At 35.7% G+C, this 24,016-nt stretch overlaps 1 protein-coding gene across 3 annotated transcripts in view; it reads left to right on the top strand.

Annotated features, from left to right (window-relative positions):
* The window catches only part of LOC145672964 (voltage-dependent calcium channel subunit alpha-2/delta-3-like), a 169,912-nt gene that overhangs the window by 127,930 nt on the left and 17,966 nt on the right, over positions 1 to 24,016 (top strand). For all 3 annotated transcript variants that reach the window (XM_081742228.1, XM_081742229.1, XM_081742230.1), the window contains 3 exons: positions 1,086 to 1,225; positions 11,804 to 12,049; positions 16,153 to 16,273. In XM_081742228.1, coding sequence (XP_081598354.1) covers positions 1,086 to 1,225; positions 11,804 to 12,049; positions 16,153 to 16,273 — 507 coding nt within the window. The remainder of the gene's footprint in view (positions 1 to 1,085; positions 1,226 to 11,803; positions 12,050 to 16,152; positions 16,274 to 24,016) is intronic.

Here is a 24,016-nt window from a genome sequence, read left to right on the forward strand (position 1 = left end):
TTATGTAAAAGAAGTAAGCTGCTGACGAAGGTGGAGGTTCCCATTGAAAATTTCGGCATTCATAAATATTTAGACGCATCCCTGAGTTAAGTTAATAAGAAAGTTTTGTTTTTATTGCCTTAGACCTATAATTTATGGACTCGGATGGCACTTGTAATCACTCAAACTACTTTGAAGTTCCACATTTATCTATCAAGCTAGCTTCCCTCAAGGATTTATGTTACTTTTTCAAGCCACAAATGTTAGTGTATACAGGTTGTTTCAAAACAACACCGACAACATTTGAGGGGTGACTCCTAACATCAAGATAAAACAAAAAGTATAGACCAACCTGGGTGCATAAATGCTTCCTTTCGGAGTTATAGGCTGCCGAAAACATGGAAAAATGAACTTTAAAGGTCCATAGCTCCAAAACTTTGGGACCTATCGTAGTCGGGTCAAGACTTCACTTAGGAACCAATACGTGCGCTATCCAAAACTACTTATTTCAGAATCGTAAGGTATTCACGCAACAAATTTTATAGAGGGAGTTTGGCTACTGGCATATAATCTGAAGTACTCGCCAAGTACCTCTATAAACATTGTTGCGGAAGTACCGCAGGATTCTGAAACTTGAATATTTGGATAAGGCACATACTAGTTCCTAAGCGAAGTCTTGATCCGGCTACGATAGGTTCCATAGTTTTGGAGCTATGGACCTTATAGTTGATTTTTTCATGTTTTCGGCAGCCTATAACTCCAAAAGGAAGCATTTGTGCACCCAGGTTGGTCTATACTTTTTGTCTTATCTTGGTGTCAGAAATCACCTCCCAAACGTTATCGGTGTTGTTTTGAAAAATTCTGTATATGCACCGCCTGAGGTAAATGCTTGTTCCTGTAACATCAATTGTACTATGAGGGTTAGACGTAACTTCTACAATAGAAAATTCCAACTATGAAATGAACCATAATTCTATTTTCTTAACATTTTTTCTCTTCTGTATCCTCCGTATTACTGGAATGCCCAAACTGTTACTTATTTCGTACTTACATTTTTTTTTTAAAAAAAAGGAAAGTAACTTACATTATTTTCTTTTGTTTTACAGGTACAAGAACTAACTCTTTGGTAACAGCTAGTCACGCTATCTTCGTTAGTAGTGAAGGTAATGAAGCGCCTGCAGCAGTGGTGGGAGTTCAGTTGCAACATAATGCGCTGGCCTCTACATTCATGAATATCACCTCGAAGGTAAACTCCTTAGTTATTTAATCCGAATTCTTAAGGAACTTCTTATTCACATGAAATCCAATTATATACAAGTAGTTTTAAAAATAATGGAAACACAAGGTTTGCAACACGTTAGGGTAGTGGTGTGTTAGGTGAATTCTTTTTGTAGTACGTCAGGCGAGGTAGAACGAAAGTGTGTGTTGAAGCGGGCAGACGTTGGTGATGCCAAATAGGAGAACTCTCTGAGGTTCAAATAAGTCAAATTTCGATTAGTTGGTGCAAATGGATCTAAGATGGCCACTATATTAAGTGTGTCGAAAAGAACAGTATCGAAGGGTATTCAAAAGGACAGTACTGAAAATAATGGCGGTCTACAGAACTAATACCAAAACATCAGCGAAGGAAGAAAAGTGTAGAGCGGAACTTAATCAGCACTTGGAACAGCCTATTATGACATATTACAGTCCGGCGCAAGCTGCATATATTGAACATTCGTGATCGGGCTGCAATTTCCAAACCGGTGATCACCATCAATAGAGAGCTTTAGTAGGAAGAAAATGGTCCACTTAAAAAGTGGATCACAGATTGGCAACGCATAATATGGGTCGATGAAGGGCCGTAACTTATGGGGGCAAGGGGGGCAACTGCCCCTCCAGAAAAGCTCCCCGCTGTTCGAGGGGGACCACCTTAAGACAAAATTTTCTTACTCCATATACGATACGAACATGAAATTATAAATGAAGCATCAAACAGGTTCACTACATTACATAAACAAAACAGCACAGGAAAAGTAAATAAAACAAAAATTAATCATGGGCCCATTTCAGTAAAAATAAAATGTCTACTATTAGGAGCCCTAGAAATAATATTTATTCGTATGGCTTTGAGATTTGTCAATATTGTCCCTTTAATTAATTTGTCATGTATAGAACGGGCTCAGGGGCGTAACTAACGGCCCCTCAGACTTTGACGTCCACAGGCTCCGGGGGGCCCATAAAGAGTAAGAGAAAGATGAGAAGAGGGGGCCCAAGAATTTGAAAAACAAGTTTTGCTAGGGGACCTAAATACGCGTATTAATGCTTGCCTCCCCCCCCCCCGAAAAATCCTAGTTACGACGCTGGGTCGATGAGTCCCCTTTCACCAATAGAGTGTGTTCATTTATGATGGATACCCAAAGAAGCTTTATCTCCGAGCTATATACTCTCCGCCGTGAAACACGAAAGCGCAACTGTGATGCTGTGGGCTGCGATTTCCTGATATTCTTTAGGTCTTACGATTACGCTTACAGAATTACGCATACTGCCAGGGACTACAGGACATTTTAGGTGATTATATGCATTCTATGGTTCAGATATTAATCGCAGCCAATGGCGCCATTTTTTAAGACGAGAATGCGTCTTGCTGAATTTGTTGAGGCGTAGTATCAGAAACATCGAAATAAAATTCAACATCTCCCCTGGGTTACCTAATCCCCAGATCTCAACATTATTGAGCACCTGTGGTCCGTTTTAAACCTAAGCGAGTCCGTTTTAAGACTCTGGAGCGGGTAGCTTTTTCCAATCTCGCTGACGGAAGTAAGTATTGTGCTGCATGAGAAATGTACCCTATTATTCTGGAAACCATCCATGACTTATATCTAAGGTTGCCATTCGTCCCGGAAAATCCGAGACCGTTACAGAATCAAGATCTGCGTCCCGAAAATATTTCTCGGGACGCTTAAATGTCCCGGATTTCGACGAAGAAGAAGGGAAGGGAATATATTAGTTTGCATTTTTCACAGGATTAGGTATATAATTATTCTCAACTTCTGAAAATGGCAATTCAAAAGTTGAAAAAGAAACTTGAATACATAAAACAAAACATGGATTTAATTAAGTTCACGATTTAACAACTTTGACATTGAACGAAGCATTCGTTTCATTGGGTCAGGGACAAAAGGTTTTACTATTCAATCTTATTATCTTTAGTACTCTATTTGAATCTACATCTTGCTTCTCAAATATTTTAATCAATAATCCCGGAAGATAACAAACGCCGCCAGAACATATTGCCAATGAATTAACCGTTCTTTAAACACACACACACACACACACACAAAAAGAGAGAAAAAAAGAATGCGAACAGGTTAAACGTGTGAAGAGAAACACCATTCCTTGAATAAACTAAAATAGACTCTCAAAGCCACAAAACATAGATCTTGGGGGAAATGCTTACCAGAAGGGAGGCGGTAAATTATGTGCTTATGTTTGCTTAACTAGGGAGGAGAAAGTCTGCTAAAATGACTAAAAATGTGATTACATAATACTTGAACAACTCTTTCTAATGGAAGTAAATTTGTATATAACACTTCTTTTCATTTTAAGCATTTAACAGATTCTCGTAATTTAGTAGCGTCCCGGATTTTCATTTTTGAAATATGGCAACCCTACTTATACCACACGACTCAGAACTTTTTCGCAGGGTAACGATGGTTCCACGCGGTATTAAGCAGTGTAAGTTGTATTTTCTTAGGATGTTCCCACTATTTTGATAACCATTTGTGTATATATATTCCCGGTGGGGTCACTCTGTCGAACACGCTTTTTCAGGCGAGCCACCCTGAATGAGGTTTTCCTGGGTTTTCTTCATTCCCACCAGGCAAATGCCGGGGTGGTACCTAACTTGTAGGTCACAGGCCGCTTCCTTCCTTCCCTTTCCCCGGATTGTGTGCTCGCCGAGGGACGTCATCCCTCAAATCGTGACGGGCTAAATGGCCTTAGATGCCGACAGCCCAGAAATCTAAATCCTAAATCCTGTGTGTGTGTATATTAACGTAAATGTAATTTCTACCACACAAATAAGAAAAAAATAACAAGGATTTTTAAGGCTTTGTTTAAAAGTATGTAAAACGTAATAATCACATACATAGTCGAAGCGGGAGTAAGCTAGTCGTTAGTATTCGTGCTTCGTAATCAAGACTTTCCTGTTTCCATTCCGGTGGCTGGCCATCCTGATTGAGATATTTCCAACATTCTTCTTCAATCCCAGTAGGTGAATGTGTGGACAGTGCCTTTAAGAAAAGACCCTAGTCGATTCTCTTTGTTATTGGTGTTAATTGATGATTTCAACGTGAATGACCTGTAAATCTGGAAGTTTGTATCTAAAAGTTTGTTTAAGTAAAACAAACAAATAAATGAAAGTATATAAAATAGGACTGTGAAATATTTATATTTGTTTTTCTTGTAAATGTTCTCGTTTATTTAAAAAGGAAAGATTTGGAAAATTGTTGTATTAAAGGGTGTTGCTGAACTTTACGATATGTTTTCATGTTATTCAAAATAGCATATAAGCATAGCATTCAAAATGTTATTCAAAATAGCATAATAATAAATCAAAAATATTTGTAATCTTAAAAAAGAAACTATTCTTACAACACTGAATCCATACTTTTTAAAAAAGAAACTAGTCTTACAATACTGAATCCATATTTTTTTTAAAAAGGAACTACTCTTACAACACTGAATCCATACTTTTAAAAAAAGAAATTAGTCTTACAACACTGAATCCATATATTTTTTAAAAAAAGGAACTATTCTTACAACACTGAATCCATATTTTTTAAAAAGGAACTATTCTTACAACACCAAATCCATATTTTTTTTAAAAAAAGAAACTATTCTTACAACACTGAATCCATATTTTTTTTTTTAAAAAAAAAAGAAACTATTCTTACAGCACTGAATCCATATTTTTTAACACTTCGTAAGTGTGGTGAATTTCTTGAACATCTTTAGTGTGGCTGGTCTCAGAGACCGTTTCTTTTTCTTGTTCTCCTATGAATTCTTTCTCTTTACTAAAGCTAAATACGGTTGTATTATATTACCATGACCTTTATTAATAAATAACTATGATAATTTCAATTATTGACCTTAAAAATACTGAGGTTCAACTCTCGCTTCCTGTTCCGAAAAAAAATAAAATAAAATAAAATAAACAACAAATGAACACTAGCTGGAATCTGAGATGAATGCCACACTTACGGCTTAATCATAAAATTTAACAACCTTAAAATATTATTTCAAAAACTTACAGATTGCTAACATCCAAATTATCTAATATTTTCGGCAAGTACAATATTTAGTCAGTATGCTACTTGAATATATGAACTCAGATTCATTTTCTTATGAATTGCTTTAAAATAAAGAATTTCCTCAAAGCACTGTCTATTTTATTTATTTTTTCCTTTAAATTTTTGCGTGTAATTTAACAAGGAAAATGTAAAATATAACTAAACAAGCTCCTTTAATAATACAACTGATATTTATTTCGTGATATATTCTTTTTTTATGTGGTTCAATACTTTTCTTTTATAATTGTTAATATTTTCTATGTATTGGTGCTTTTTTTAAAAAAAAAATGTATGCACGTGGTTAAGTGCTCGGAGAAGGCTGCAGAGCCTTAACTTCGCTACGTAAAAAAAGTCATAAATAAATAAATAAATAAATAAATAAATAAATAATAAATATTTTCAAGAATTCTTCTGTTACTATGTACGTTAAGAATTGTACCAAGAACTCATATATATATATATATATATATATATATATATATATATATATATATATATATATATATATATATATATATATATAAGTATATATAAGTAGTTAATATTAAATGCACAGAACTTATAACACATTCACAAGAAACTAAACTATAATCACTGTGGGTAATTAATTTGTCCAAAATAGGAACGCAAAATATACAGAGTTCAACTGAAAAACTTAAAACGGCTTTGAAATTGAAATTGTGACTAGGCTAATTATTTCACAAATGATGTTTTATTTCCGAATTGAACTATAGCTCAACGTGTTTTGCTTACAATAATTAGATATGAAAGATAATGGTCCCACTTTTTGAAAATTACTTAATTCAAATAATTTACCCTATTGTCAACATACTCTTCTCCACTGTCGAACGATATCATAGTTTTTCTGAAGGTCTCTTATTTACGGCGCAAACTGATTTTCGAAAGTTCCAAATCCATGATAGGTATGTATTCCGGCTTAAGAACATCGTGGTGCGAAATTCACACCAAGTAACAATCACTGACTCGTTAAAAAAAGTTTTAAAGATGATTGCTCAATGTTCTGACCAACGTTGCATGGGGACTAAAATGATTTGAGCTGACTGCAATGCCACGGTTAACCTCAGCAATCACGTTTAAGCAGAAATGATATTTAAAAAAAGAAAGAAAGAAAGAAAGAGAGAAAGAGAAAGAGAGAGAGAGAGAGAGAGAGAGAGAGAGAGAGAGAGAGAGAGAGAGAGAGAGAGAGAGAGAGAGAGAGAGAAAGGAACAAAGCTTTCAGTTAGACCAGTCGTGAAACATCGGGAAAACACCTGAAAAGTGTAATTTTCAAAAGTTAGATACGCTGTATCTCATAACTAATTGTTGTAAGCTTTGAGAATAGTTCAATTCGGAAATATTATTTGTGAAATAATCAATCTAGCAATCTAATCACATTTTTTTAATTTGAAAACCGTCAGATTTCTCTGCTGGATACTCCATAATAAAATAAAAAGACAAACAACGACGAGCATTCGTTGTCTAGTCGTAGTAATATAATAGACATTATTGTAATCCAATCTAGAAAGATTCATATAAATTCCTTTCTATTGAAGAAGTTGTTAGGAGAATAATTTTCTGTGTTCTTGTTTTCGACAAATTAGTTATAGAAATTATTCTGAGTTCTTGTACTTTGTTTCCTTGTGAAGATGATATAATTTGAATTGACACATATGTGAGTTCGTGGCATAAGATTTTGCAACGTACATCGTGACATTTGAAGAAAACAATGGAATTCTCGAAATCTTATCTCATGTTCAATATTCAGACGTAATACTAGCATTTACTCTCATAATATTACTTTTATTATTAAGTTACAAGTAGTATAAATATAACTGTGCTGGAGTATCTGTGTGACTATTAGGAGTGTTACCGTCACCGTTAGAAGAATTGGCAACGAACGGTATAATTTTTGCTCGATTTTCTCGAAAACTGCTCATGAGAATTTATCCTTAAGCATCTCACTTTGTTCAGCTTGATGTGGCCTATCGATTGATATATGGGTTATCTTCGGAAACGTTACAATTAAACAAATTAAAGTTTTAGAGTTCATTGTATCTAATTAACTATGCTGAGAACTGTCGTCCTGCTGGTGTCGTATTTAAGAGCTTGATGATAATATATCTCAGTATCAGTCTCACCTTGATAATATACTCAGTAGCAGTTTTACCTTGATCATATAACCCAGTACATTTCACCTTGATAATATATCCCAGTATCAGTTCCAGCTTGATAATATACTCCAGTATCAGTTTCACTTTGATAATATACTCCAGTATCAGTTTCAACTTGATAATATACTCCAGAATGTTTTACCTTGATAATAGACTCCAGAATTAGTTTCATCTTGATAATATATATCAGTATCAGTTTCACTTTGATAATATACTCCAGTATCAGTTTCACTTTGATAATATACCCTAGTATCAGTTTCAACTTGATAATATACCCTAGTATCAGTTTCACCTTGATAATATACTCTAGTATCAGTTTCACTTTGATAATATACCTCAGTATCAGTTTCACCTTGGTAATATACTCCAGTATCAGTTTCACTTTGATAATATACCTTAGTATCAGTTTTACCTTGATAATATATTCTAGTATCAGTTTCACCTTGATAATATACCCTAACATCAGTTTCACCTTGATAATATACCCTAGTATCAGTTTCATCTTGATAATATACCCTAGTATCAGTTTCACCTTGATAATATATTCTAGTATCAGTTTCACCTTGATAATATATTCTAGTATCAGTTTCACCTTGATAATATACCCTAGTATCAATTTCACCTTGATAATATACCCTAGTTAACGTGGGTTCCTGTCACCACGGCATGGCGCGTCCTCAGGTTGCGGATCGAGGAGAAGGCCTCTAGATATAGAGGTTAGCTGCGAATATACTGAATAAGCAGTCGCGGACAGACGACTAGGAGTGGTCCTCCAGCTTGGGGGTTTGGGTAAGGCTAACACCCTCATCCTGTAAAAAAAGGTACTTGTTCAGAAACATTCACAAAAGCCTCGGACAAGGACTGATAACTTGGCACGACATCAGCAAAAGAAAATGGACATGAGATTTGGAACATGGAATATTAGAAGTCTTTATAGGGCAGGCGCGTTAAAATCTGTAACGAGTGAGTTAGAGAAATACAGGATGGACTTAGTAGGAGTTCAGGAAGTTAGGTGGGAAGGAAATGGATCTGAGAATTCCGGAAATTTTACGTTCTTTTACGGGGAAGGAAATAAAAATCACCAGTTAGGAACAGGGTTTTTCGTTCACAAACGAATATTACCAGCAATTAAACGGGTTGAATTTGTTACTGACAGACTTTCTTTTATTACTCTTAAGGGACGGTGGTGTGATATTATTGTTTTAAATGTACATGCTCCAACTGAAGATAAGGGTGACGATATAAAAGATAGTTTTTACGAAGAAGTGGAACGGATATTTGACCAACTCCCGCGATACCATATGAAGATTCTATTAGGGGATTTCAATGCGAAGGTAGGACGAGAGGATATTTTCAAACCGATTATAGGGAACGAAAGTTTGCATAAGGAAAGTAATGACAACGGTGTTAGACTCGTGAACTTTGCAACATCCAAAAACCTAATCGTGAAGAGTACAAAATTCCCACATCGCGACGTTCATAAATACACTTGGACATCACCAGACGGAAAAACACATAATCAAATTGATCACGTTTTAGTAGATAGAAGAAGACAATCTAGCATAATTGACGTCCGGTCGTTTAGAGGGGCTGATTGTGACACTGATCACTACCTGGTAGTAGGGATAATACGGGAGAGATTATCGTTGAATAAAGGTAATATTCAATGTCCGAAAACGGAGAGATTTAATTTAAAGAAATTAGAAGAGAGCCAGGTAAGAGAGAAATACCAGATTGAAGTCTCGAATAGATTCTCGGTCTTAGAAGACTCGGAGTGCACTAGTGTTGAGGATACTTGGATTGAAATTAGAAATAGCATTAAAAGTTCAGCAATAGAAAAATTGGGACACGCGGAAATACGTAGGAACAAACCATGGTTCGACCAAGAATGCATTAAACTAGCAGAGAAGAGAAAACAGGCAAAATTACGGTGGCTACAAAATCCGAATGAAATAACTACACAAAATTTCGCAGATATCAGGCGGGAAACTTCCAAAACTTTTAGAACAAAGAAACGGGATTTTTTGAAAGCTAAAATTAAGGAACTTGAAGATAATAGTAAAAATAAAAATATTCGGGACATGTATAAGGGGATCAACGATTTTAAGAAAGGCTATCAACCTCGTGCTTATATATTAAAGAAATCTGACGGAACAGTTCTCACTGATACGGATAGCATCTTAAATAGATGGAAAGATTTCTTTGACGATTTGCTTAACACGCAGCCAAAAACTAATGTGCGTGGAGAAAAGGAGATACACACCGCAGAACCGTATATTCCAGAACCCAATCGAATAGAAGTGGAAGCCGCTATAAAGAAATTAAAGAAACACAAATCTCCGGGTGTAGATGAAATTCCGGCTGAGTTAATTTTAGCTGGAGGCGAAAAATTGTGGAACAAGATACACAAACTCATTCTCCTTATCTGGAACAAGGAAGAATTGCCACAAGAGTGGAAAGAGTCAATCATTGTTCCAATTCACAAGAAAGGCGACAAAACTGACTGTAATAATTATCGAGGCATTTCTCTTCTGTCAACATCCTATAAAATCCTTTCAAATATTCTGTTAGCAAGATTGACCCCATACGCGGATGAAATTATTGGAGATTATCAGTGCGGATTTAGACGAAATCGATCAACTATCGACCAAATATTTACCATTCGCCAAATACTCGAAAAGAAGTGGGAATACAATACCCCGGTACATCAACTATTTATTGATTTTAGAAAGGCTTACGACTCGGTTAGGAGAGAAACATTATACAACGTTCTTACAGAACTTGGAATACCGAGAAAGCTAATTAGATTAATTAAGATATGTTTAAGTGAATCCCAAAGTAAAGTCCGGGTAGGAAAATTTTTGTCCACGAGCTTCCACGTCGAAAATGGCCTAAAACAAGGAGATGCGTTGTCGCCATTATTATTTAACTTTGTGCTGGAATACGCCATAAGGAAAATCAAAGATAGCAACCAGGGCTTAGAGTTGAACGGCATTCACCAGGTTATGGCATATGCTGATGATGTAAATTTAATAGGGGAGGATAGGAGAACAGTAGAAATAAATGCAGAGATCTTATTAAACGCTTGCAGGGACATGGGTTTAGAAGTAAATGCAGAGAAAACTAAATACATGGAAGTACGTCGGGACCGTAATACGGCAAATTGTGGAGGCGTTAAAATATTAAATAATGCTTTTGATAAAGTGGATACTTTCAAATATTTAGGATCAATGTTAACAGACGAAAATCATATTCACGAAGAAATTAAATGTCGACTAAAAGCAGGGAATTCGTGTTACTACTCGGTTCAAAATCTCTTGTCGTCGCGAATTCTGTCGAGGAATTTGAAGCTTAAAATATATAAAACGATAATCATGCCTGTTGTTCTGTATGGTTGCGAAACATGGTCGCTTACTCTGAGGGAAGAACATAGACTGAAAGTATTTGAGAACAGGATCCTGAGAAGAATATTCGGACCCAAGAGGAACGAGAATGGGGAATGGCGGAAGCTCCATAACGAGGAACTACATAGTTTATACGGTTTACCCAACATTGTTAGGGTCGTCAAGTCTAGGAGGCTTAGGTGGGCAGGTCATGTAGCTAGAATGGAAGAAAGTAGAAACGCTTTCAAAGTCTTGACTGGTAGACCCATAGGAAAACGACCATTAGGAAGACCTAGGCGCAGATGGGAGGATAATATTAAGATGGATCTCGCAGAGATAGGAATACAAAGTAGAAACTGGATGCAATCAGCTAAGGATAGAAGTCAGTGGAGAGCTTTTGTGAACGCGGCACTGAACCTCCGGGTTCCATAGGCCATAGAGTTAGTTAGTTAGTTAGTTAGTTAATATACCCTAGTATCAGTTTCACCTTGATAATATACCCTAGTATCAGTTTCACCTTGATATTATACTCCAGTATCAGTTTCACTTTGATAATATACCTCAGTATCAGTTTCATCTTGATAATAAACCCTAGTATCAGTTTCACCTTGATAATATACCCTAGTATCAGTTTCACCTTGATAATATCCAGTATCAGTTTCACCTTGATAATGTATCCCAGTATCAGTTCCACTTTAATAACTAGCATATAGCACTAATTTTAAGTGTAGAAATTAAGTAGTAATTCTCCATTTTTGTCGGAAACTACGCATGAGGTTTTACACTCTTTTATTCATCTCAATAAGAAGTATCAATTAGCATATGTTTCATGTTAAGATTTTTCCCCCGTTAAACACTAAAATATTATAGAGATAATAACGTGCCATTTATTTTCCACATTACCTATAATGGCTTTTTTTCTATCTTGTATTTTTAGTGCTCAAATAAATGCGACAAGAATTGTTCGTCGAAAGAAATTGATTGTTACGTCATTGATAATCATGGATACATAATTATCTCAGAAGTTCAATCTCAAACTGGTACTTTCTTTGGAGAGGTGCAAGGATCGGTAATGAACCAATTGGTAGAAAGCAACATCTTTAAAAGAGTCACTGTTTATGACTATCAAGCTGTTTGCTTTGAGCAGACATCAACAATAAATACCGCTGGCTCTTTTGCCAAGGTAAGATTTTATTTTATTATTTTTTAAAAATGTTTTTCCGGGTGATATGTCATAGCGTTTGAAAAAAACTAACATCTCGTTGTCTTTATTCCTGTCAGCTATGACGAGCATGATATTGCTCCGAGGTTTTTCTTAAACTGCTACTTTTTCCCTCTGGTATGCAAGAAAAAGATATTTTCAGTATTTAAAGCAAAAAGAGAATTATTTTGCAAGTCTGTCCGATACCGAAATGAAAAGAGTCGTATTTCCTGCATTTCAGAAGAAAAACAAATATAGAATAAATAAACAGTTTATAACGATAACATTTATAAATATGTACAGTAAAACCCCTCTAATTCGTCACCTTTGAGACTGGGGATATGGTCGGAACGCAAAACAGAAGAGATTATCAGAAAATACAGAAAAATACAGGTTTACAGTAAAATAAACAGTCTTCGATCTCAAAAATGACTGTATTGTTCTCTACAATAAAAACAAATGAACAGTAAACACTAAAAACTACCCAGTACAGTAGAGAAAACACACACAACGTAAAAAAAAAAAAAAAAACGATACAAGAGGTGACGGAGCACTAAAGCTGATATGCGGTAACAGCAAGCAAAGAACAATGCTACGACGGCTGTAAACTACAATGGACCTCGTGCGTCACCGACGAGTCGGGACAAGTTCAGCTCGAGCACGGTCGGATTAACCGGAGTGGCGAACCAGCCGAGGGCAAACGAGAGGGGTTCTACTGTATATGTTGATATGGACAACAGTCAGTAACGTATGATAGCAATTTCTTTCAATGGCCAGATCTGAACATTTAACTTGTTACGTTTTGTGGCCAGACATGTATAAACATGTTTTTTCTAGACAGTTCGAATGTAATACGTAAAGAAGCCATTAATAGTTGATCTATCTTCAATTAAAAAGAAGTAATTTTGTGAAAAATAAGAAGGTAAATGCAGAAAATCTTTGAAAAATATATCAGTGTAAATATATTTTATCTCGAGTGTTATTGTTGAATATTTAGAGAGTAAACTACGTTCCAATTAGTTCCAGAAATTATAATATAACGAACTTAGGGCTAATATATAGATGTTACACGTTCTAGAAATAATCTCAGAGTAATAATGTTTACGTATCAAGGTATAAGATTCTTATTTTATTATTGTTTGAATACACACCTTTACCTAATCAAGACAGCAGCAAGAAAAGAATTGTTTCATTTTCTTTTTTTTTCTTTCTTTCTTTTCATGAATGTATGTATTAGTGAGAAAACAATTGTTAAACCCAATAAAATACAAAATTAAACTTTTAGAAATCTAATGAAAGTACCTTAATATCTTTGAGTCTCTAATGTACTCTGACCCTAACCTTGATACACGAAATGGCACAATTATGCCAATCTATCTGACCGTTCTTTAGATCATAATTTTTTTAAAAAATGAAATGAAATATTTGAGTTTTACGTCCCACAATTAGGGTCTATGCCGGCTAGGCTATTGAAGACTGTGATGATGAGAAATGAATGAAATGTTAGGATGAAGAAAGTGGGAGGAAACAGGATAACCGCGAGGAAACCCACGCACACGGTGTTTGTCCACCACAAAGTTCACTTGGTGGGTGCTGGGATTTTTGAACCTGGGATCCCATGAACCAGAGGTGAACGCTCTACCACTGAGTCACCGCGGCCCCAATAGTAAATTTTAAAAGAAGAATTATTATACAAATGACAATCACAGATGCAAGTAAATACAGTCTTTGAATCTTTTTACGTGTCTGACACGAATCTATCATTTAATATTTACAAAGGTAACTTCAGATCAAAAAGTTACCGGAATTCACTCACAAAATTAAAAACAGAAGTTTATTTGTAAAAATTGATGTTGTCCCTTTCAAAGTAATCCCCATCGACTGCAACGCACTTATGCTAGAGCTTGATCCAGTTTTCAAAACATTTGTGGTACTCGATTTTCGGTATGTTCATCAGAACTGTTTCCGATTTTCGTATTGTCTCCTCTCGGCTGCTAAAACGCATTCCCCGTAATGGTGTCTTAAGTCGATCGAACGGGAAAATGTCGCACGGAGCGAAATCCGGTGAATTCAATGACCGGGGAATTGTATTCGTTACGTTTTTTGTTAGAATCTCGCAGATAATGATAGCATTGTGCGACGCTGCGTTGTCATGGTGCAAAATCCATGAGTTGTTTGTCCTGAGATATTTTCTTTTTAGGCGAATTGCTTCACGTAAACGCTTCATAACGCTCAAATAATACTCCTTGTTGACTGTCTGACAGAAATTCATGATGTACAACACCGTTGTAATTCATGAAAACCGTGAGCATCACCTTCTTTCTCGACGGAAAACAACGTAGTTTTTTCGGTATCGGCTCATTGGGTGCTCGCCACTGATAAACCGCTGTGTTTTTTAGAGCATCATTGCCGAAACACTTTTCCAACATTTCCAAGGTCTTAGCACCATTATCCGTTTTTATCGCAAAATTTAATACACTCGTTGCAAAAATTAACTCCATTGCAAAAAATCGAAAGATGCAGCGAAACAGATGTGCTCAACACTGCGCCACTTTCACAAATGGCAAACTAGGATGTTCAAATTGAGAAGGAATATCACTGAGAGGTTTGGCAACCCACAAAAAACGAAAAAGTCAAATCAAGTAACTGAGATCGCCACACAGGCGATTACTAGAATATGTGATTTATTCTTAATACTATTTAAAAGATTAATAGAATACTTATTTACAGTAATTGATGCACTTTTAATACTATCTAAAAGATTACTAGAATATTTATTTACAGTAATTGACGTACTTTTAATACTATTTACAAGATTACTAGAATAGGTGATGCACTTTTAGTACTATTTAATATATTACTAAAACAAGTGATGCACTTTTAATACTATTTAAAAGATTACTAGGTAGGGACACTCGGTCGAAAAAATGTTAACAGCTTTTTCAGACCAGCCATCTTGAGTGTTTTTTTTTTCTTGGGTTGCCTTCATTCACACCAGACAAATGCCAGGATGGTACCTAACATAATGCTCCCAGGCCACTTCCTTCTTTCCCTTTCATCGGATAGTGTGATCGCCGAGAAACGTCATCCCTCATATACGTGACGGGCTAAATGGCCTTCGATGCTGACAGCCCAGAAATCTAATTCCTAATCCTGATCCTTAAAAGATTACTATAATATTTATTTACAGTACTTGACGCACATTTAATGCTATTTAAAAGATTAGTAGAATACTTACATACTGTTTCAATCTTTAAATAATTGATTTAAAATTATTCTGATGTACAATATTTTGACTGTTGACTTTGGTCGTTAAAAAAGTCGGCTATTAAATAATAAATTCAATCAAAACAAAATATGATTTATTAATGGTTACAGCTTTCGTTCTTTTACAAAATCAATATACAGTATAGTGGTAACAAAGAGATTAGATTGTTTCCTCATGGAAAACCAATTTTTACTACCCGCTCCACAGCTCAAGATAGGACAAAAGGAAAAATGACTTACACAACAGCCTCCAGTCCTATCCTTCAGAAATAGTCTGATCCTTGTTAGCTAGTATGCTCTACTGTTGTAAGTTAAAATGATGATCCCCGCTACTTCCACCCACCTTTTTTTATTTAAAAAATTATCTTTGTTGTTTAGTTTTTATCTTGTTAAAATTCGCTTTAATATTTATTTATCTAAAGATTGGGTGTTAGCATACGGAGTCAGGTTTAGTTCAGTTCAAATCTGGTTTTTGTTTATTATTACTTAATGTTTCTTCAAACGTAGTCTTTAATCATCTACTATCTTAAAAATGTTTTAAACGATTAATAACAATTTTTTCTTCGTCCTTCCTAGTGGGTATGTAACAATACAGTAATTGATATACTTTTAGTACTATTTAAAAGATTACTAGAAAGATATACGGTGAGAGGTTGTAATTTACCTTATAAGTACCGAAGCGTGAACACCCACTGAAATAAATAAATAAATAAATAAATAAAAGTTAGCACTTATGTTAATACGGAATATATTTTATTTCTTTCTTCATAAAATTGATTTGTGTAACATACATAAATTTCGTTCTTTTTCCTCCACAGCCTTTGCATTTCTTTAAATGGCTCGTAAATTGGATTTTTGGAAAGTTAATGTGGGCTCTGGTGCAGACAAATTTGCATCATCTTATGTATGGAGACTGGGCTTATGCAAACACTGAGGAAGGTAAGTAATATGTAGAATTCCAATTGTAATTCGAAGAAATCAATGAATTCATACTAAATAAAGGGATTTAACATGTTAACATATCCGAAGACATGTTAACACCAGTTAGATAATTTAAGTTGCGCAAAACTTAGATTAGATTAGATTTATTAATCATTCTCTAGACCATGTTACATGTACATTTGTACAAAATGGTATAGAACTCGTCAGTACATAAATTCGATACAATATTTAAAACAAATACAATGCTCTTGTGTTCAACAACTTGTGAAATCTCTACCAATTTGATAAAAAAAAATTGTTACAAATATTTAGTTAAACCATTATCTTATCTCTCAAATGTTTCAATCGCCACAGGAACATTTCCCGATAAACTAAAAGTTGCTAAAGTTAAACCATTACACAAAAAAGGTAAACTCAGTGAAATAGAAAACTATAGACCGATATCATTGCTATCCATTATAGGTAAAATTCTTGAAAAAATAATGTTCAATCGGGTAATGAATTTCATTAATAAATATTCTATTATATCCAACACACAACATGGTTTCTTAAAAGGTAAAGCCACAGAGACAGCAATTTTTCATTTTCTAGAAACCTGCAGAAAGTTGTTGGATGAGAAAGCATTATCTATAGGAATATTTTTAGATCTAACAAAAGCCTTCGATTTAGTAAATCATAATATATTGCTAGAAAAACTTAGTTGCTATGGTACATATTAGAGGCTTAGCAAATACATGGTTTAAATCATACTTTTAAGATCGAAAGCAAGTAACTGAAATCACAGGAAGAGTTAATAACAAAATTCAAAAATGTGTATCAAGTGAAGGAGTACCACAGGGATCAATTCTAGGGCCACTTCTCTTTCTTCTTTATATAAATGATCTTTCTGAAAGTATTAACAGTTCATGTGTGACTTTATATGCAGATGGTACAAATGTAATAGTTAGTGGGAAAGATGAAGCGAATTAGCTTCAAACTGCCAAACAGCAATGAACCAAATTTCAAGTTGGAAGATTAAAAATGACCTAATTATTAATGCCAATAAAGCATGTGCCTTAAATTTTCACAATGGTAAAAGTAATCAAGCCAATCCAATAATAAGAATAAATAATAAGACAGTTAAATATGTAGAAACTGCTACCTTTCTTGGAGTTAAAATATCTAATAATTTCAACTGGGAACCACATATAGAATATGTAAGAAGTAAGTTAAGCAAACTAGGTTATGCAATTAGATGTGTAAGAGATAAGATTAATGTAAAAACAGCTAAGTGTATATATTACTCAAATTTTCATTATGTAATGAAATATGGCTTGATGTTCTGGGGAAATGCACCTAAAAGTATTGTTATCTTTAGGCTACAGAAGAAAGTGGTAAGAGTACTTGCAGGAGTAGAATGGAACTTTTTTGCAGAAATATTTTAAGGAACTTGAAATAATGACTCTTCCCTCAATGTATTTGTTCGAAATATTAGTGTATTTGAAATAAACATAGTAGTGAATTTATTGTTAATAAAGACATTCACAGGTACAACACAAGAAGTAAAGACGACATTCACTTGCATGCACATAGAACAAATATATACAATAAATCAGTTACGCACAAAGGTACTCTATTATACAAACTACTTCCATCATATATAAAAAATCAGGTCTCTGTAAATAGCTTTAGGTCCAAACTTAAAAGGTACCTGATAGAACAATGCTTTTACTCGGTTGAAGAATATGTACAAACTAATTCGTATGCGTAAAATTAAATGTATAGTAAGTAAATTAGTGAATCTATCTTGAATAAATAGTATGTATGTTTATGTATCCTGGTATATATATATATATATATATAACTGACATGTCCAATTTCGTTGTATGACGCTGAACGGATGCAATAAATTATGATTATGATTGTGAATTTATTTTTATGTTGCAGTTTAGACAACAAGCTGTAAAAGTAAAAAAAAAAATCAGAACAAATCTCCATACTTAGCACTTAACGTTAGTAAAAAAAAAAAGTATTACAACTAGTCCGAGATATTATGTTTGTTACTGAAATTTCTGCTGTGTAGTATTGGATGAGTGGATAACGTATTTGAACAGTGAGATAGTCATTAAGTGTCTTGGGTTCGAGTCTTCACCACAGCCATTTTATGATTCTTATTTGTAATGCTTGTTAAAAAACAACCATAAATAAATTGAACACTTCAATCATTTCCATTTGGAGCTGACCACGTGATCCTTATGCTTCAATACTACGTCGAACAAACGTTTGTTCATGATTTTCCTTTCAGGCGGCAACTATATCCCTGTATTCTGGTGTGTAGATCGCTCGCTGTGAGTGTCGCAGAGGAATTTGGATCACTGTCAGGGAGTGGGTTTGCTAGGATGAATTCTTCGCAATAATCTAGAAAAACTATTTAGTGAATCTACAAAGCTTCTGAAATTAATATTAACTGTATCTATGACGTCAGCATAAAAAGAAAGGCTTTTTTCCACATCCAAAAGAATTGACACTTTCAAGGAATTGAATGCCCCAAGAAAAGTTATCACCATTGGTTACGTTTTCCATCGAAAAAGATCTGACAATAAGAATACCAGAGTTTAACCAGCATGCATTAGGCAGATTTGCTCCAATCAAAGAGAGGAAAATGAACTTATTAATTAAATAAAGTTACTAATCGCATAAAATGTTCTGCATTATTTTTTTATTTTTTAAACAGAATTTTATTTAATTTCACAAGTTATATAGCACTTGCATCTAAAGTTATGCTGATTAGCCAATGAGTCCAGCAGATCCGTAGCCAGCCCAAAAATGATGGGGAGGGGGCGGTAGAAGTTAGAAACGCCGATCCAACCATATTATAGTTCACCATCATATTATGGTCCATTTGCAAGCCTACCGTGAAAATTTTAGGAACCAGTAAAAATTTAGGAGGGCCTGCAAGGCCCGGACGCCTAGAACTTGCCTCATTTTCCCCTCAAAAGCAGATTTTTAACGACAACGGAAGATGGGCTCACATATTTTAAAATAAGATGTTTATACCCATCTCTTCCTCTTATAATATATACAGGGTGTTGCAAAATAACACCGACAACGTTTAGGAGGTGATTCCTGACAGCAAAATAAGACAAAAAAGTATACACCAACCGTGGCGCACAAGTTTTCCTTTCCGATCTATAGGCTGCCGAAAACGTGAAAAAATGAACTTTAAACGTCAATAGCTCCAAACTATGGGATATACCTGTAATAGTGAATAATCTGTGAAGAATGTGAGAGTGTAATAGTGAATAGTCTGTGAAGAATGTGGAAGAGTGTAATAGGAAATAATCTGTGAAGAATGTGGAAGAGTTAAATAGTGAGTAATCTGTGGAGAATGTGGTATAGCAAGTAGTCTGTGAAGAGTGTGACACTACTGTCAATAGTCTGTGATGAGTATAAGGATGGCGGGCTTTGGCATGAGTCAAAGAGTTCGTGGGAGCAAGAATGAAGTTGGAGTATGCAAGTGGGCTTGTTAGAAGTACTGTGAAGAATATTATTTAGTAGCATGGGGATAAAATTTAGTAAAGTACTTTTGAAGTTTGTGTGCATGTACCCGTGTCCGTAAATAAAGAGTACCTTAGTTTGGAAGTAGTTATTTTAATAGTAAAAGTAATAGCGGTATAGCTGTATAAGTTTCAGCAGTATAGCAGTGGCGACGAGGTAAAAGGATTTACAATATGGCAGGTTCCAAACTTTTTGAAGCATTTGAGGTGGAAGACCAGGAAATAAGTGATTATTTGGACAGGTTTGATCAATTCTGCATAGCCATGGAGTTACCGGCCGCAAAGAAAGTGCCTACATTGATCGCGTCTATCGGGGCAAAAACATACAAACTATTGAGAGACATTTGTGAACCGGAAAAGATTCAAGATCTGACCTACGCAAAAATCAAAGACAAGTTAGTGTTACACTTCCGACCAAAACTCAACACAATTTCAGAACGGTACAAATTCAGATTTATTCAACAGTCACAAGGTCAGTCCGTTACCGAATTTGTAGCCACGTTGAGACAGCAAGCAGCATTGTGTAAATTCGGCACATTTTTAGAAGAAGCATTACGGGATCAGTTTATATATGGCATCAACGACGATAATGTGCGTAAGAGATTGTTAGCGGAAGACAATATGACCTTCACCGTAGCTGTTCAAATGGCAGTGCAAGCGGAAACTATTGGTAACGACATGGCAATCATGAGAAAGAAAGAATTCGAAGAGGTTGGTCAGGTGAATGTGTTGAGTCATTGTCAAGGTAAGCCAAATAAGCAAAATCAAATACAGGTAAGGTACAGCAGTAACAGTGGAAATAGTAATAAAGCAGAACGGTACAAGGGTAAATTTTTGTGTGGTAAGTGTGGGAAACAACATAACAAATACTCCTGTCCTGCGAAATATGTCAAGTGTAATTTTTGTGGTGTGCAAGGCCATTTTCAGAAAATGTGTTTTAAAAGACATGAAGTACAAGGGACTATTGACGCAGAGGACGTAACAGAAAAAGTGAAAGAAATTAAAGTGACCACCCCAGAAACGTCAGTAATGCAGGAAGAAAACTTAGATAAGATCGTTGAATTATTGGCAATGGACGTACCAGACGGTAAACGCAAGGACTTATGTAACATACCGCTAAAATGTGACGGTAAGACAGTGTTTTTTGAACTAGATACCGGTGCCGCAGTGTCAGTAATCAGTAGAGATGCATGCAACGAACATTTCCCCAACAAACAAGTAGTATCGGATGCCATTAAATTATGCAATGCCGATGGTAGACCGTTAGACACTAAAGGTAAAATAATGGTGGAAGTGCAGTGGAAAAGTAGTAAGTGGCAGTTACAATTATATGTACTGGATGCTAAACTAAACCAACCAATTGTGGGACGTTCATGGATCAATATACTTTGGCCTTGTTGGAAAGAACAGTTTAGTAGTAATATTGCTTCGATAGGAACAGATGACGCAACTGTAGCTGATAACTTAGCAAGTAAAATCAAAGATGAGTTCAAAGAAGTGTTTGAGGGAGACTTAAACACACCAGTTAAAGGGTACAAAGTGGTATTACCAGTGAAAGAAGAAGCGGTACCAATTTTCAAGAAGGCATACGAAATACCGGTAAGTTTGAAACCACAAGTGAAAGATGAGTTAGACAAGTTAGTGCAACAAGGAATTTTGACGCAAGTGGATTATTCTGATTGGGCGACGCCACTGGTATTAGCGAGAAAAAAAGATGGAAGCATCAGGTTATGCTGGGACTTTCGCGTGACGGTAAACAAAGTTCTGGAAAAAGTATCGTACCCACTACCACGCATTGAAGACTTAATGAACAAGTTGAAGGGTGCCAATTGTTTCGTATTGTGTGATTTAAAGCAGGCGTACCAACAATTGTTGATCCATGAAAATTCATTAAAATACATGACGCTGAACACACCTTGGGGTTTGTACCAACACAAAAGACTAGCATTTGGGTTGAGCTGTGCAGCACAAATTTTTCAAAAGTTTATGGAGTCAGTGTTACAAGATTTACCGTGGGCTGCATGTTTCTTGGATGATGTGATAATATGGGGAAAAGATACGTATGATTGTTACGAAAAGACACGGATACTCCTACAAAAGTTCAAGGATCTGAATATCAGACTGCGGGGAGACAAGTGTGTTTTCTTCAAACAGGAAATAGAGTATTTGGGACATCATATTAGTCCAGAAGGAATTAAACCAATGGAAGATAAGGTGGAAGCGATCATGAAATGTCCCGAACCGACGAATGTAACGCAACTGAAGGCCTTCCTAGGTATGCTTTCATTTTACCATAGACAACTACCTGGCTTAGCGTCAAAAATTCCGTCGTTGTATACATTACTAAGAAAAGGAGCCATATGGTGTTGGGAAGAACGACATGCACAAGAATTTACACATGCGAAAGAACTGCTAAAGAAGGCGGAAATACTACACCCATTTGATGAGAAGGAAGAGGTGGTACTCATTACTGATGCATCACAGGATGGAATCGGCGCTATGCTGTGTAACAAAGTGAATAACAAGTTGAAGACGGTAGCGTGTACGTCAGCAACATTGAGCAATGCAGAACGTAACTATGCCCAGTTCGAAAGAGAAGCATTAGCGATAATACACGGAGTAAAGAAATTTCATAAATATTTGTTCGGTAGACGTTTTACAATTATTACAGATTCTATGCCAGTCAAGATCATATTCGGAGAAAAGGCTATTCCAGACGCAGCTTCACCAAGACTCCAACGATGGATGTTGTTCTTGTCTTCGTACGACTTCAAAATCCTTTATAGTAAGCAAGTGGAAGTAGCAGATTTCCTATCCAGACTACCGATTAATGAGCCACCAGTGGATGTAAAAATAGACGAAAAAGAGTTCATAAGCCAAATAATGTTGGCACCATTAACGCTCCAAGAAGTCATGGAGGCATCGGAAGAAGACCGACTATTATGTCAGGTGAGAGAATGGATAATAAAAGGCTGGCCCAGGAAGTTGAAGGAAGAACATAATACTACAGAGTTAAGAACATTCTTTAACAACAAGCAAAGACTTTCAGTTGTGAACAAATGTGTGATTATGGAAGGCAAAACTGTACTCCCACATAAGCTAAGGAAGAAATATCTGGAACAGCTACACAGGAATCACCTAGGTGCTTGGAGAATGCTGGCTGTAGCTAAGGAAGCAGTTTGGTGGCCAGGTTTAGACTGTGATATCAAAAAAATGAGCGAATTTTGTGAAACGTGTAATAGCATGCATAGGAATAACTCGAAAAATCAATATAGTAGTTGGAAAGCAGAAGCACAACCGATGGGAAGAGTGCATGTAGATCACTTTGATTGTGTGGGTTCTAAATTTTTGCTGTTAGTGGACAGTTATTCAAAATGGATCCAAGTGTGGAATGTAAATTCAACGACAGCATCTGAAACTAAACAAAAGTTAGACGAGTTTTTTCAAATTTTCGGGTATCCAAAGACTTTAGTATCAGATAACGGACCTCCTTTCACATCATTTGAGTTCACGACATACCTAAAGGAAAGAGACATCAAAGCAGTGCTAACTCCACCATACAACCCAGAAAGCAATGGAATCGCTGAAAAAGCCGTGCAGACAGTAAAGCAGCTTTTAAGAAAACAGTTTTTAGACAATAAATATGCATGGAACCGTAGATTAAGAGAGCATAAGCTGAAAGAAATATTATATATGCTTCGATTCACACCGAGTAAGGCAACAGGGAAACCACCAGCGGAATTGATGTTAAATTTTCAACCACGCACGATGTTTAATGTTGTACAGAAGGGAGTGTTTGAACGCGGCAAGAAAGACAGGAAAGAAGTGGAGCAACAAGAAAAGAATGAAGTGGTCTGGGTGAAAAACTATCGCGATCGTTTTCCTAAGTTTATCAAAGCCGAACTGGTCAGGCAGATGAGCCCAGTCGTGTTTTTGGTAAGAATACAAGGAAAAATACGGAAGTGCCATCGACATCAAATAATTTTTCCGCAAGCAAAGGGAGACCAAGAAGATAACATGCCAAGAAAATGTCAGGAGGAAGATAACATGCCAAGAAAATGTCAGGAGGATATATGGTTTCTTTGCCGGAAAAACCCGCGCACAAACGCAGCAGTGGAAGATATACAACACGTACAACTACCTAGAAGTCCAAACATAAATTCAGAAAGTGACAGAACATCAGTCAGAGAGCAAGATCAACACC

Source organism: Thermobia domestica, chromosome 16 (assembly GCF_964235325.1).
Source record: "Thermobia domestica chromosome 16, izTheDome1.hap1.1, whole genome shotgun sequence".
NCBI classification, from domain to species: Eukaryota; Metazoa; Arthropoda; class Insecta; order Zygentoma; family Lepismatidae; genus Thermobia; species Thermobia domestica.